Raw genomic sequence first — 14,854 nt, 5'->3', positions numbered from 1 at the left:
TAAAATATTATAGACTCTGATAGAACATTTATGATACAAATGATTCATACAGTTGATCCCCAACTACTAAATTGATATTAGACATTGTTGTTGTTCAACAATAACACTATTCAGAAACTCTAGTTTTCCAGCCTATAGTATTGGAGAGACTTGAAAGTCATCTGTTTACTACTTGAACCAAAAGATATTGAAGCCCAACTTCATTTATTTTCAGGTAGACAAATCAAAAAGGAATATGAAGTGAGCAAAGAGATCAAATCCCATTGGAAGGAAAATAAGGAAAAAATAAGAGACCAAATTTATTATAAAAGATCAATGTACAAACTCTTCAGCAGCATAAACTAATCCAAAAAATCATGCATTGACCAAAAATTGTAATTGATCCTTTGTAACTCATGTACAACTTGTGTTCCACACAAGGAAAAAAAATCAGGATTTAAAAAAAAAATGTACAAAGGTAAACCTATGTCTATGTAGGAGAAACCTTTCGCTAGAACTATAATTCTCCAGCAATGTCTTCTAAACAAGTAATTATGTGTTCCCTCACTAAGGAGAATACCCCTGAATCTGCAAACTACATATCAAAGAATTGAAAAAATGGGGAGAAATATATGAACCTAGTATAACCGGGAATCCCAGTTCTACGATCAAATATACAGAATCACTCAGTAGATTTTACACTTTGTGAGTTCTCTCCAGACAAATCATTCTGTGACTTGTTGGGAGTAATAATAAGAGGTGACCAGTGATCTGGAACCATCAGGAAATAGGTGGTCATTGCCTTTCGGAACCTCTTTTTGTATTGCATAGGTGAAATTATAGTCGGGGCCACGTTCTTAGGTCCACCAAGGATACCAGAGGCCTTAACCCATGTCTCCAGGTGCTTGTCCCATGTATACTGCCTCATGAAGTCAATAATCCCAAGAACGAGTTCATGCTTTTCTTCGTCGACACCAACCAATAGTGAGTAATCCATCACATCAACTGACTGCAAGAAGAATTACTAAATTAGTCCAAACCATAAAGAACTCTGCTAAAAAGAAATACTCAGACAAGTTTATGGGATTAGGCAACAAATATAATAGCTTGTTAGGTAAGAGGATGATGAAGGGTTTGAGTTTGAAAAGACATCTGATCAACATAATGGAGTTTGGAGGAGTGACTAAACAACATATGATCGCATTAGAAAGAAACACAGATATCCTTGAGCTTTTTTCTTTTTGTTTTCCTTTGCACAGAGGTTGGGTATTGTTAAAGGCAAATAATAAGAGGTGGATCGAGGAGCTAAATTTGATGGGTTCAACCTTTAGGTACTTACTACTGATCCCATTACATTTGAAATAATGGGTTCAGAATTCAATATTTCTACAAATTTTAGTGATTTTTCACAGATATATCTATACCATCAAACCACCAACCAGCTATGTTGCTCAGACTCTCTAAAAATATTGCTGCACCCGTGTCGGATCCTCCAAAAATGCACTACTTTTAGAGTATCCGACATGCACCTGTCGATATTTTTGAAGAGTCCAAGCAACATAGTCAACCAGCTCCTCATGGTCAGAGAGGTGCTTCCTTCTTCGTTCCTCGCCCCATGTGTCAAACAGACACTTTCCATTTGGAAGTGATACAACAATCACATCGGTTAGAAGTGATTCAATCAACTGCAATACATAGTTCTGATGGCCAATAAAAGACATGAAACTCTTCCATGATCAGACCTCAATAGTCCACTAAGCAGTTTAGAAAATGTTCATTGGAATGAACAGAGTGTCATAAACTTACTGCAAGAAAAGCAGTGTCATTCCAGACTGCTCGTTCCAAAAGTCTCTTGGCTTTGTTTCCAACAAAAATGGGTGAAGTTGGCATAGACTCGATCAAGTTTTGATCCAGCAAGACCTTATTGCTTCCGCTAGAGTCGGGATTGTAACGAGACCTGGCAGATCCTTTAAGGTCATAAAGCCGTGTGAGGTTCCTCCCAAATAGAAGGTTCTCCATAACTAGCACATCCATTTTAGATTCCTTCCCTCCTTTAAGATGCTTAGATGTCACCTTCACATAAACAACAGACATAATTATGCAAAACGACTAGATACTCATAATCATAGTACATGATATAATGTCTTGTGAAATTGCCCAATTAATGAAATGTGAGGGAGTCAGGGAACAATCAAGAAACTTATTACTTTAGACACTAATTGCACATCAAAATTTGTCTTCATAGAAAGGAAGACAAATATCCAGCCGTTGTTTTGTGGTCAATTCACACACAAGGTCATGGAACCATAACAACTATAATTCGAAAGACTTTGCAGACCATAAAGATGATCGTGTACTCATACAGACCAGCATGTTCCTTCTAAAGGCAAAAATCCAAAAAAGAGGTATCTCGATTACCCAAAGACACCAGTAAAAATGGATTGTGCCTTGCCAGACCAATCCTAGTGAAAACTTCACGTGAAAATTAAAAGTGAAAAACAAACCCAAGTGGTAGCTCAAATGTGTCAAGTTAAACCATTAACTATTTATAAATTATGTTAAACGCACCTTCCAAATGTGATACTCGTCTTAGCCCCTTAAGAAATACTACATTCACAATAAATGTCGCATCGTGCTGTTGCAGATATTTTCCCCTCTAAGACTATATCGATCACTTCGTAACACGAATGACCTTATAATTCAAAATTAAAAAAAATCGAGAAGCTGGAGTAATCAAGAGTGGATAAAAATACCTGATAGATCCCCAGAATTTTTGCCAGGCAAGTAGGACTCCTTGAGCTTATTGATTCTGAAAGATACTTAAAATATGCAGGAGCAAACTTTATAAAAGATTCCAGCTCTGTCTTAGTCACTTGTTTGATAATGAATCGATCATCCAAGGTCTTGGCAAAGAAAACATTGCTCTTGCCTCCTTGGGCGCCCCACTTCTTACAGCGGCTAAGAGATCTTATGTAATCCATCTCAGATGGGCAACATATCCTCCTCAAAGCTTCAAAGCGCTTCGCATAATAGCAAGTCACTGTATACTTCACGTTCCCAAGTGGTCCATCATCCGAAAAGGAGACTCTGGCATGCATTGTCTTCGTGTATGAGAGCGGATCCAAAACCGAAGAGCTGTGACTACTGGACGAGGACAAGATACTGTCATCTATAGATCCAAGACTTCTGTGGGATTCTAATACTATTTCATCCATAGATTGAAAGGACTGCAGACTTCCAGATTCTAGGGACTGCAGTGGCAGGGTCGAGTCCAAACTAGCATCCTTTGATTTCTCTGGTTCATCAGATAGTTGTGCAAGATAATCTGGTGAAACTAGTGCATGAGATATAATACTTGTGGGCTCGTCATCATACACTGGTATAATGGTATCATTAACCCCAGCAGGTAGGATCAACCTGGCTCCACCTTGTGCCTCTGACTCTCTAAATGATGAAATGTAGACAGGGCTGTACTCGCCTAGCGTATCCAACTTCTGAGCACTTGGTAAAAAGTTTTTGTTCAGTGACCAGTAGAAGCTAATAAAAGACATACCTAACCATCCCCCGGCGTCTTCCACACTTTCAGAGCTCTTGGAGGATAATGAAGGAGGAAATCCAAACGCCTTAGTTCCGCTATGTTCCTCCACAGGGTCTTCAACATCTACTTTTTCTGCTAATCTAGTTGTTGAAGAATCTGCTATAGGTGGTTCAGAAGATCTGCAAGTACCATCCTTCAGCACTCCAGGACCGGAATTAGTTTCACCAGTCCAAGCTGCCTCAAGAGTATCTGACAAACTATCCATGATCGCAGACTGCCCTTCAGAAAGGGCTCTAGACCCCTCTGTATTGGATTCTGCAGAGTTCGACCCGTAGAAGCTTTCTGTTCCAACGGGAAGACCTGATGGTTTCTCAACTGCACAACTAGAATAAAAGAGAACCTCATATCCTTGATGAACTGTGTCCACATGATTCTTTTGGCTATCACTTACTCCATCATTAGATTTTTCATCAAGTATTGGAGTTATAGAAACAGAATCAGTGGCATTCAAACAGTCACTGGGCCTGGAAGGATTATCTGGACCAGTGAACTTATCATTACCAACAAGGGGTTTCTCTTCAGTAACGCAATGAGCCTCACATTCTAAGCTGGCTGCATATACGAGACGGTGATCCCACATATAAGATTGGAAAATAAATTGCCTTCGCAACTGATTAATCTCAAAGATATCAATGGCAGGCTGCACCTTTTTAGCCTCCTTGGTCAGAATTTTCTGGAGAGATTCCTGCTAATACACAACACCCAGGGAAACCCATAAAAAGAAAATTAGCAATTGCTTTACAAAATCATTGGCTTTAAATCCCTAACATAAAGTGAGACAATCGAGAATTCCACTCAATTAGTTTACATGATGTTAGAATCATGATACACATGAAAGTTAAGTATTAATGCAAGAGGTTAATAATGATACCAAGCAAGTAAAGTTCTGATGCATCAAAGAAGATGTCAATAGAATCTGCAATATGGGCAGCAGAAGACAATTCCACCATTTTCTGACGCCCAAGCACAAGGTTAATAAAAGAAGAAATACTGAATCATAATGAGACCCATTTGCACATCCCTTACAGATAATTGGAGTAAAAGAGAACAAGCAGAGACTCATGCTTCATAATTACTGCACAAACACCCAACAACACATACAAACATAAGTGTGGAGCGGAGGGGAAGTGCTTAGTAATATATGCAGGACCATGCCATGCTTAACAGAATATTGAATCCGGGTAAGGTTTAAAATTTATCCTTAATCAACCACATAATCAGTATCCTTTGAATTTCATATTTAGGAAACATATCTCTCAGGTTATGCAGAATTTAGAGACAATTTTTTATTAATATTTAGAAGTGAAGACTTTACTTCAAATTCTTCCTTCTCCTTCTGCAGCATTCCTTCCAAAACAGCAATTTGACCTCTTCCTTCTCCTTCTGCAGATTTTTTCTCCACCAAAAGACGGATTGCATGCCGAACCTCAGAAAACAAACGTTCAGCTCGTCCAGTGACCTGCTCAAATTACGCCATGAAAAAAAGTATACAGTGAGATCAGATGCCACTTTATACCACTAAAAAATCTGTCTTCGCACCTCATTCACTTCTTTTTGTATCCAGTCCTGATTTTTCTCAGAGTTAAAATCCAGCTTTGCAGGAGGAAGGCACACTAAGTGAACATCAATTGAAGCATAGCGAAAGCATGCAACCATTTTTCCGAAACTGCACAAGTCACAAATTTATCAACATTGCAAAAGATAAAAATAATACCCAAATTGATGGGTACAGCATTGCAAAAGACACTGAAAATAAAAGGGGAATCATAGTTTTAAATTCAAACCCGTAGAACTTTTATGCAGATTATTTTCATACATTGGCAAAATAAATTACAAGCTAGCACTACGCAAAACCAACACACAAAGAAGGAAGCAATAATCAATCAAAAAATCAAAGGGAGAGAAGTACTGTTAATTGAGGAGAGCATTAAACCAGCTAACCATGCAAACAGATTAGAAAATTAAGCATGACTAAAGAAGAGAACAAAAAATTGAAATGCTCTTAGATTTATAACACTGCAGGCAACAAACTGAATAAAAGCATACCCATAAAACCGAAGACAATCTCTGTGTAACGAATGCCCGCAACTAGCCACTCTGCTAGCAGCTGCATGGTTTGAAAAACTAAGTTCTAGGAACTTCCCAAAGGATAAACCCCAAGCAGCATCAGACATCACTACTCTTTGAGTTGCTAGAGGAAATCCTTTAACCCTTGGACATCTCAGGCATCTATGCCACATCCATATTTTTCCTTCCCTTTCACCAGGCAAAAGAAACTCTGGCAGCTTCTTAACAGAAATAGTTAAAGTGCCTTGACGATGAGTATAACACTGAACATGTGCTTCTGAAGGCATGTCACATGAACTACATCTATAACTCTGCAGAAGAAAAGGAAAAATAAAAGATAAAAGATCTTTTCGGTCTCTTAATTATATTCTTAATGTTTCTGGCAAACATGGAAAGGAAAGGGGAGAGCTTTACTTGATCAAACAAATTGTCTCGTAGAAATCGACCCAATGGCTTATCACTGTTCCCATAATATTTAATCCGAAAGAGATGAGACCTTTCACAGACAGTACCCTTCCAAACACATCGGGATGATAAGGAAACTAAAATGCTTTGATAGTCAGATGGGGACGGAGGAAACTCTTCCTTTGAAGAAGCTGGTTCATCATGAACATTTTGTCCATCTAGTTGCAAAACCATTAGATTTGAGCCACTTTGGTTCGCATCCACCCTGCAATCTTGGACATTCTTTGACAAACAACCTTGTTCAACTTTATTTGAAGGCGCAAAACCGGTAGACAAAAAATGGTAACCTTGGGCATCTTGGATATTGTTGGCTACTGAAGGCTTTGACCAGGAAGACTCTATCATATGCATAATACCTCTGTCCACAGATGTACCAGTCAAGGAGGGCCAGAGGAAGGAAGTCTCAGTGCTTGCAGCAGTAGGGAACTCTGACATACCCATCTTCTGAGCACAAAGGTTTGCAGCCTTGAGCAGGTCTGTTGTGGGAATGCTATTTGATCTATGTGGTGCACCACCACATAATGCTGATTGAGTTTTCTCAGTGTAAGGAATATCATAACCAGGTACTTTTGAGATTGATCTGCAATTAGTTGATGATTTATCCGGAAGTGCTACAGTCATTGGAGAATTCAGAGGAAATTCAGGTAGAGATGCTCCCTCATCAGCAAGAAAAGATGTTTCCAGAGCCAAATGATAAGCTGCAAAAATTGAATATTGAAAGACATGCTTTATTTTCTTCAACTCATCCCCATTTGCACCACGGAGTAATACCTGAGACAACAAATATCATGAGAGCCCAAAACATATTTAGATGTCCATATGACTAATTTGCAATATGTACACATATGATGTCGTAAGAGTAACTTGGCCATGATAAGAAACGGAAAAACCACCAATTTGCAGGTTGTCAAGTGTCTATTTAGAACATAGCAAGACAATAATTACCTTACGGTGGTTGAAGTAATTGATGATAGACTTACAGTGCATCCCAGTGGCTTTAGACATCCTTCGAAGTACATTAGAGTCTTCGCCAGCTTCTTTCCACTCTGTCCAGCTGTACCATGCTCTTCAAAAAACTTCTCAACACGGAACATGTCACAGTATCCCAATTTTTTAGATGAGAAATGATCTATTGAAGGTACTATTGGACTACCCGTGCAGCGGGCTATACGCTCCAAAAGTGTCCTCTTGATATTTAAGACAAGTGATATGTCCTTTGCCAGGAGGTACTCTTGTGCATAGCGAGATACAGATTTTTCCACCAGAAGAAGATCTGGTTGGTGTACATCAATTTTGGCAACAGCCATCTTGAGATGATCCATTTCCTGAATAGATATACACATCTATAAAAAAATGATTCAAACACTATCTGTTTCAAATATGGGAAGACAAGGTTATTCATCAAAACCTGCTGCAACAAAGTATCAAAACTTGATAAGTGGTTAGAGACACGCTGGTATTCAAGAGCCCCTCCAAGGATTAATATGCGAGGCTTCTCTATTTTGGATGTCATTCGTCGATGAGCTACATTTTTCTTGCAGACAACTCCTTTCACCACGACACTATTTAAGGGGGAAAAGTTTAATATGAGAGGATACTATATTGGATGTACGCAAGAACAAGAACACAACAAATATGCTACAACATAAAGAGGTATAAAAGGCAGTGGGTACACAAGAAGAAGAAAATGATTTCTATTCTTGACCAAGAACACACTCACGAGCAAAAGAAAGCTGCCATATGTATTTGCACAACTATATTTAGTTTACAGATCATTTGGGGAAAAGCACAATGTCAATAATATTGTCATTGCTTCGTACTTTGCAAAAAATCACTTTGATCAAAATACTTCACAAGGCAAGAAATACAGGTTCTGGAGAAGAAGCCAAGTATTGAATAGAATTGTATCAGTGAGAGACTCTAGTACTTCAAAGTTCTTCAAAAATCAAAGAAAACAAAAGTATGTGGTGTTTATTGAATAGAATTGTATCAAAAAGAGACTAGTATTTCTAGGTTCCTTCAGAAATCACAGCAAACAAAAGTACTGTCTCTGTGTGTGTGTGAGGGAGAGGGGAGGGAGAGAGAGAGAGAGAGACATGAAAACCTCAACAAAGCTCCTGTTTTCCTATTTCAAAATTTTCTGTAGCTGCTTATCCTAACTAGTAACATAAGTGGCAAGGATCCAACACACAAGCTGAACAGCATTGTGGACAAAAATGGAAGAAAACAAAACTGCTTACCTGTCACCACGACGTCCAGATGCAATACATTTCACCTTTACGTATCCCCCAGGGTCCATCCCTCCACCCTTGCTAGTGTCTGGTTTCAGAAGTGTAGCAGCTTCCCATGATAGGGATGTAATAATCTCCAGCCAACTCTCTTTTTCATCTTCCTCATCGATGTCAAGGCCGTGAACCTGCATAAGCTGGGATACTAAAGCCCTAAAGTGGCCATCAACCACATTTTTCACAATCTTTTTCTGCTCCTCACTTGACCTATCCCTACTTCTATATTCACCACTTCCAAAACTGCTTGATGACCATAAACCTCCCAACTCTCCTGCAGCACCCCCGTCGTCATCATCATCATTCATAAGTGCTTCCTTTTCGTCTTCTTCATCTTCTGGTTCAGGTGGAAGCCACAGAAGTCCATTGTTCTCAAAATCCACAGGTTCCACATTAATATCTTCTGGAACATTTAGGGATGGAGGAACTTCACATTCATCAGAAATGTCCTGTTTTACAATCTGTTGGACTTCTTCGGAAGCCTGGGAATCAAAGCTATTGTGTAAGGAAGAGCTGCTCACACTTTTTTCATCAATAGCTTCTCCATCAGGGTGCTCTTTATGTGATCCATAGTCCTTTTTGATCTCATCATACTGAATGTGACCATAGTAGTCATTAACCTGGGGAAAATGGCCCTGGGAATCTAACTGGTAAACACCATATTCATCTTCTTCATCATCACTCCTGATTCCACAATGTAGCAACAAACAATTAACTGATACAGAAACGTATTCTTGGACACAAGTAGTAGAAACAGCATATAACTACAAATGTAAAGCAACTCAAAAAGTAATTGGTTTGCTCAGGATAAACTTTTCATACACAAATCAAAGTGCTTTATATAAATCTTACAGCAGATGATACACATTCCTCTCAGACATAAGACTGTTCAAGATGTATGAAGACTTCCTTTTTTTGGTGTAAAGAAGAGGGTATAGAGGATGCTGGATAGATTTAAGATTTTATAGGCTCTTTATAACTTAGTAGTAGTAGTCCTTGGTTATTTTTTTTGGTTTTTTTGATGTAAATCTTTTTGGGGGTTGCCAGCATGCCCTTAAAGCTGAGGAATACAACTTCACCTTTTTCAAAAAAGAAAGAACTATATTCTCGACACATTATTATCAAGCTCCTAGTTATACAAACATATGTCAAGCAGCATGAATCTAGTACGTAATAGAAGACCCGTTCCAACAAGGAAAAGGTGCCGAAAATACTGCATGCTGTTCAAGAATGGGCAAAGTAGTATAAGAGGAGAAGCCATGTGATCTGCAAACAAAGTTGTTCTTTCTGACTTGATTCAACATCACGAATCATGTCGAGTCACTCATAACACCACCACCACCCGCAATCCTGCAACAACGTTTTTTGGGGGAAGGTGGAATTGGCTTGTATTGATTTGTGTGTTCATCTCATCTAAAAGCTTAAGACGTTAGAGAAGCCTAATTCCTTTTCATGAGCCAAGCACGTGGAAATTCTTTTTAATATTGGGTGGCGGTGAGACTCAAACCTAAGACCTTTTTTGTTCTGAAAACATGATAAAAAATGGACCTAGTCCGTCATTAGTTGTGTAAAAGTCCTTGGCCACTCCACCCATTGCCTTAAAGGTTTTGGTTAGATGCTAAGCTTCACCTAGTATCGGAGCCAAACTTTGGTGAACCCGTTTGCACTATCACTTTATCTCGTCATGTTTTATCGCTCTGAGCTTCTCTCTCTCAACTAAGCCCATGGAGTAGCTCTGGGCTTCTTCTTCTCTCTCAATTCAGCCTATCGCACCAAAAACTTCATTGCAGGCCTACTTCTTAGACTGTTGAGTTTACTCTACTCTCAGCTCCAGGTGCACTCTTTGGCTTGTTGAGCCTAATCTCTCTCTTCAATCATCAAAAAGAAAAAAGGAGACCAAAAAAATATTCAGCCCATGTGTAGACCCAAGAAGTTCCACATGTGTGAGGGTGTCAGAGAAATACACACTTGTCCTTCATTAGTTGTGTAAGGGTCTCCAAAGAGGTTTATAGTGTCTTGAGCCTCTGCACCCATTGCCTTAAGGTTATGGATTGGATGCTCATATTATTTCAGATCTAGGTCGTATAGCAGGCAAATTATCTTGCAAGTTGCATAGAAGAAGTAGCATCATGTTTCCGACTTTCCATCTGGTTGCAGGGAGATGGTTGGCCTATTGTAAATAAAAGTACACACATGGCCCACACATCATCAACCATCACAAAGGCTGGCCTTAACCAAGCAACAAACTTCAGTTATCAATGATTTGATATTGCTTGTGGTATCAGTTCTTTTACTTTTTGCTGCATTACTTGAGAGAAAGAAAGGGAGTTTTGCTTATTGGAACAAATTACACATTTGAAAATAGAAGGATATTCAAATTGTTAAGAACATGTCCAGATTCATTGTCGTAAGAATGTGTTCAAATTCATAATAGAGCATTTTGTAGGATAGTCTAGAATATTGTGTCTTAATTAGGAGGTTATCTTGCATTAAATATAATCCTTTTAAATAAGTTACCATACTCATAAGAGTAGTTTAACAACTCTTATATAAAGGCACCCAAGGGTGGGGCCTAGGGAGGATGATGTGGGAGGAGAACAGGTCTCAAATTCAAATCCCAGCGGAGACAAAAACACTAAGTGGTTGGTGCCATTCTAACTCACAAACCAATTATGGGATATGTTCATAAATATGAAGGGTGTCAGGTGGGACAATGCCAGGCAACACTGTTGATCTCCTGGCAAGCTAGAATGCAAGAAACAGTGGCAACAGGGACAGATATGGAAAATTGTCCCGGCAAGCATTTGGTGGACAATATGGAAAGGGAGGAACTCTAGATGTGACAAGGATACAAGCTGCTCTCTGCAGAAGATTAAAGCTAGATGCATTCTTCTTTTTGGGTTTTGGTGTAAATCTAAATTATAGATAGAAATGATGTAATTTTAAAAGTATTAGGATCCTTGTAAGAAGAACAAGGATGTTCTAAATATCCTTTTGAATTCTTCCCATTTGTCTAAGCCTTGGAAGACAGAATTACCTAATACCTGTTGTTGGTGGGATGTAGCAGGTATCGCAAGGAACTAGTTGAGGTGTGTGAAAATCTGGCCAGGTCACCACTGTTATAAAAAAAAAACACTCTTATATAAGGAGCTCCTTTGTATTGAATTTAATCATCATGGAAAAAATTTCTCTCTGCGCTCGTCTCTCTTTTCACACAAGGGTAACGTTTTCTAAGCCCATTCCCTCACTTGTAAGTTACGGTTTAAAGTTAGTGTGTGATCCCAAAATCGGATTACACTTGCAACAGGGTGTTGAATTAATGGTTGTCCAGCTTCTGAATACGTTTCTAGAAGTGTTGGGTTCATCCACTGATAACCTTAAAGTCTACGGTTCGATACTATAATCTTTTACATAACTCAAAATTTTAACCTATCTTAACATTACACGACCGGATATCTCATTCACTATCAGTATGGTTAGCCAATTTCTGTAGGATCTCAAGATAGTCACTAAAATGCTGCTTGAGAAAGATCCTGCCTGGTGATCTACTTTATTTATGGAGAGTTTGCAAGGAAAGCTGAATGTGAATATATGGCATTGATGCCCCTATACAAAGTGGCTAAATATGAGTTGGGAGAGCATTCTTTGGTATATCAAAAGCAATCCAGGACAAAGCCTTCTCTATGAGGACTAAGGAAACACTGATAATATAGCACACGTAGACACAGATTTAACCAGATCACCCTCTAACAGATGGTCTACATCAGTATATCATGGAGAGAAAGATAAGTTTAAGCTTGATTGACTGAAGGAGAGGAGCAGAGAAAGAAATTAAATTCCAGAGAAGAGAAAAAATTAAAGTCAATCTAATCCCAAACAATGTACCTTCAACTCGGAAGGCTAAGCCATGTAAAAGGGTGTGTCTCCTACGTCAGTTTGTGGATCACAACCTCACACACTAATCCCGTCAGGTGCTAGTTTGTTCACGAAAACTTGATGTCGTCAAAAAATTAAGAGGCAAGATGTGGTTGTAACAACTGGTGTAGAACCTGAGTACCGAGCCACATCCTTATAGACACATGAGTTCATTTGGTTGATTTCACACAAATCCCTAAGAGGATTCAAACATGCAATCATGCATACTATTTAAGATACTATCGAAACTAGAGTCACAAGTGCTTCTTCACTACTTAGTAGGAGCTGCCCATAGTGTTTAAGGCAATCTACCCATTCACATTTGAAAACAAAGAAGCTCATAAATGTTGCTACTTTATAAGCAAAAATCAATGACAAAATAATAGCTGATTTGATTTCTTTTTCATTAACTGGTTGGAATAGAACTGATAAAATATAAGATGTCGGATGAACCTTGTTGCGCAAAATGCATATTGGTTTAGAGAAGGGTCCAAAACTCCTGTATTAGCAGGATCAAAGCTCCCTCTAACTGATGCAAAATTCTGCCTGTCTAGAGAAGATTCCGTTACAGACGATTTGCACGGACTAAGTACACTAGAAGGTGGCACCGAAACAAAGGTAATATTACTGCTGTCCGCGGTTCCACTAGATCTGAAGCTGATAAAACTAGTCGTTGCAGAAGGCGAAGAACTAGTATGCAGGTTAGGAACCTGAGTTCCATTACTAACACTAGAAACTAAACCTTGATCCCATTGCTTATAACAGTAATTGCATACCCTGATCTTTTCCCACTCTTCTTGTAGTGGCCTTGGATCACTAGATGTTGCAGGAATCCAATTAGACGTACACTTTGCACAAAAAACTCTTCCACAAAGACGACAGTGATGCCTACGGTTAAACAATGTAAATTGTGAATCACAATCATAACATACCCTACAAATGTGATCAGGCATCCAAAAATCCCTCGATACATTTTCAGGCTCAGACCTCCAAGGGATCCAAGATTTCAGTAACTTTAACAGATCAGAAAATGTCCTATTTGTAGCATCCATCAAATAAAATAGAGGCTTTTGCCTCTCATTGCTATAAAAACCTCATTCACTAACAAAACACATATCCCAATCAACCTTAAACAAAGAGTCTAACAATCCAAACCAACAGACTAAATCCCCTAATCAACAAACTCTTTCACTGATTATAGCACACTAATATTGATAATTTCACCAAATCCATAGATATCAAAAGTGCCCATAGCTTCCAATCAACTAGCATAAAAATAAGATTCCATTAAACTGTTCTCTGAATCAAAAAAAAAAATCTTGGTATGGCAATAAAATCAATTTCAGAAACTCCCCATTGAAAAATCAAAACACCCAAAAGCAAAAGATTGAAACTTTAACCTTGAATGATAAAGGGAACAAGTTTTCTTGCTTCTCCGCAATCGATATACATCTGGAAAAAAAATATTAAAAAATCAAAGATATCTGATTAAGATGAATTGAATGGGATATATAACCCTTATATGAACATCAAACATTCTTGAATCGAAACATAAAAACATTTTTTGTTTGAATATATATAAATGAAACCAGAAAAGACCCTCTTTTTTTTTTTGCAGAATCAAATTTATGGGGTCAAATTATGGAAAATAGACCCCCCCCCCTCCTGCGGAAGAGGGGTAGGTCAGTACGTCGATTCAAACATGCAACCTTGCTACTCTTTTGTTTGGATGGCCTCATTTTATTTTTTTAAAATTAAAAAATATTATTTTCGTTTCATTAGCTTTGATTGATATTTAAATTTGTATAAAATTGAACAATTAAAAACATGCGTTCTATATAGCATAATGCACGTAGACACAAAATTCATCATGTGTCTATTTATTTAATTTTATATAAGTTTAAGTGACTATTTGTACACATTCAAAATTAGACGATATATATGTCAGTTGAGATAACTTAAAGGTCATGTTTATGTATTAGGTCTTTATTATATTTAGACTTGATATACTTATTATGAAAATAATGATTAACATGATTATTTTACTACACTATCCTTATTATAATCTTGTTTGGATGGTTGTTATCCATCGTATTATATTATATCGTTAGTTTAAATATCATGAAATTGTTACTTAAATTTATTGTATTGTATCGCTTAAATTTATTATTAAATAAAAAAAATTATATAACGATTGATTTGATGTGATCATATTGTGCATCTCCTTCTCAATTCTCTATTTAATAAATTCATTGTGGTATGTTTAGGTGATTGAAATTTATTCTCTATGATGCAAATATCAATTTAATAATATGAGATTTTGTCGGTCAAATTTTTATTACTATTTTGAGTTAATGATCAAAATCTTATTTAAAATAGCATATTTTCAATGTTGATTTGGCTTACGCATATTTATCATCGACTGAAAATAATATTTAATCAATTCAACACATCAAATTATTACTTAATATTGAAATATCGTAATTTAAATATGTTTTTAACTAACTCTTTTATTTTGAATTGTTTTCCTAAAGATAAATGGACC

At 37.6% G+C, this 14,854-nt stretch overlaps 1 protein-coding gene across 4 annotated transcripts; it reads right to left on the bottom strand.

The window, feature by feature from the left end:
• Positions 1 to 342: 342 nt before the first annotated feature.
• On the bottom strand, positions 343 to 13,853 carry LOC129871728 (1-phosphatidylinositol-3-phosphate 5-kinase FAB1B-like). Of its 4 annotated transcripts, XM_055946754.1 has the most exons (12): positions 13,710 to 13,853; positions 12,763 to 13,608; positions 8,350 to 9,078; positions 7,518 to 7,671; positions 7,090 to 7,434; positions 6,059 to 6,880; positions 5,624 to 5,955; positions 5,117 to 5,243; positions 4,893 to 5,036; positions 2,733 to 4,265; positions 1,786 to 2,052; positions 343 to 988 (listed from the first exon to the last, which is right to left on the bottom strand). In XM_055946754.1, exons 2-12 carry the CDS (start codon positions 13,359 to 13,361, stop codon positions 662 to 664), a joined length of 5,379 nt encoding a protein of 1,792 aa, XP_055802729.1. In that variant the 5' UTR covers positions 13,362 to 13,608; positions 13,710 to 13,853; the 3' UTR covers positions 343 to 661. The 4 variants fall into 4 exon arrangements, with proteins under 4 accessions (XP_055802729.1, XP_055802709.1, XP_055802740.1 ...); XM_055946734.1 differs by lacking the exon at positions 13,710 to 13,853 and having other exon boundaries at positions 12,763 to 13,701; XM_055946765.1 differs by lacking the exon at positions 13,710 to 13,853 and having other exon boundaries at positions 2,733 to 4,262; positions 12,763 to 13,701.
• Positions 13,854 to 14,854: the final 1,001 nt, after the last annotated feature.

The sequence above is a fragment of the Solanum dulcamara genome, chromosome 1 (genome assembly GCF_947179165.1).
Source record: "Solanum dulcamara chromosome 1, daSolDulc1.2, whole genome shotgun sequence".
Classification (NCBI taxonomy): domain Eukaryota; kingdom Viridiplantae; phylum Streptophyta; class Magnoliopsida; order Solanales; family Solanaceae; genus Solanum; species Solanum dulcamara.
The sequence above is the reverse complement of the archived record's forward strand: the minus strand, read 5'-3'. Positions and strand labels throughout refer to the sequence as shown.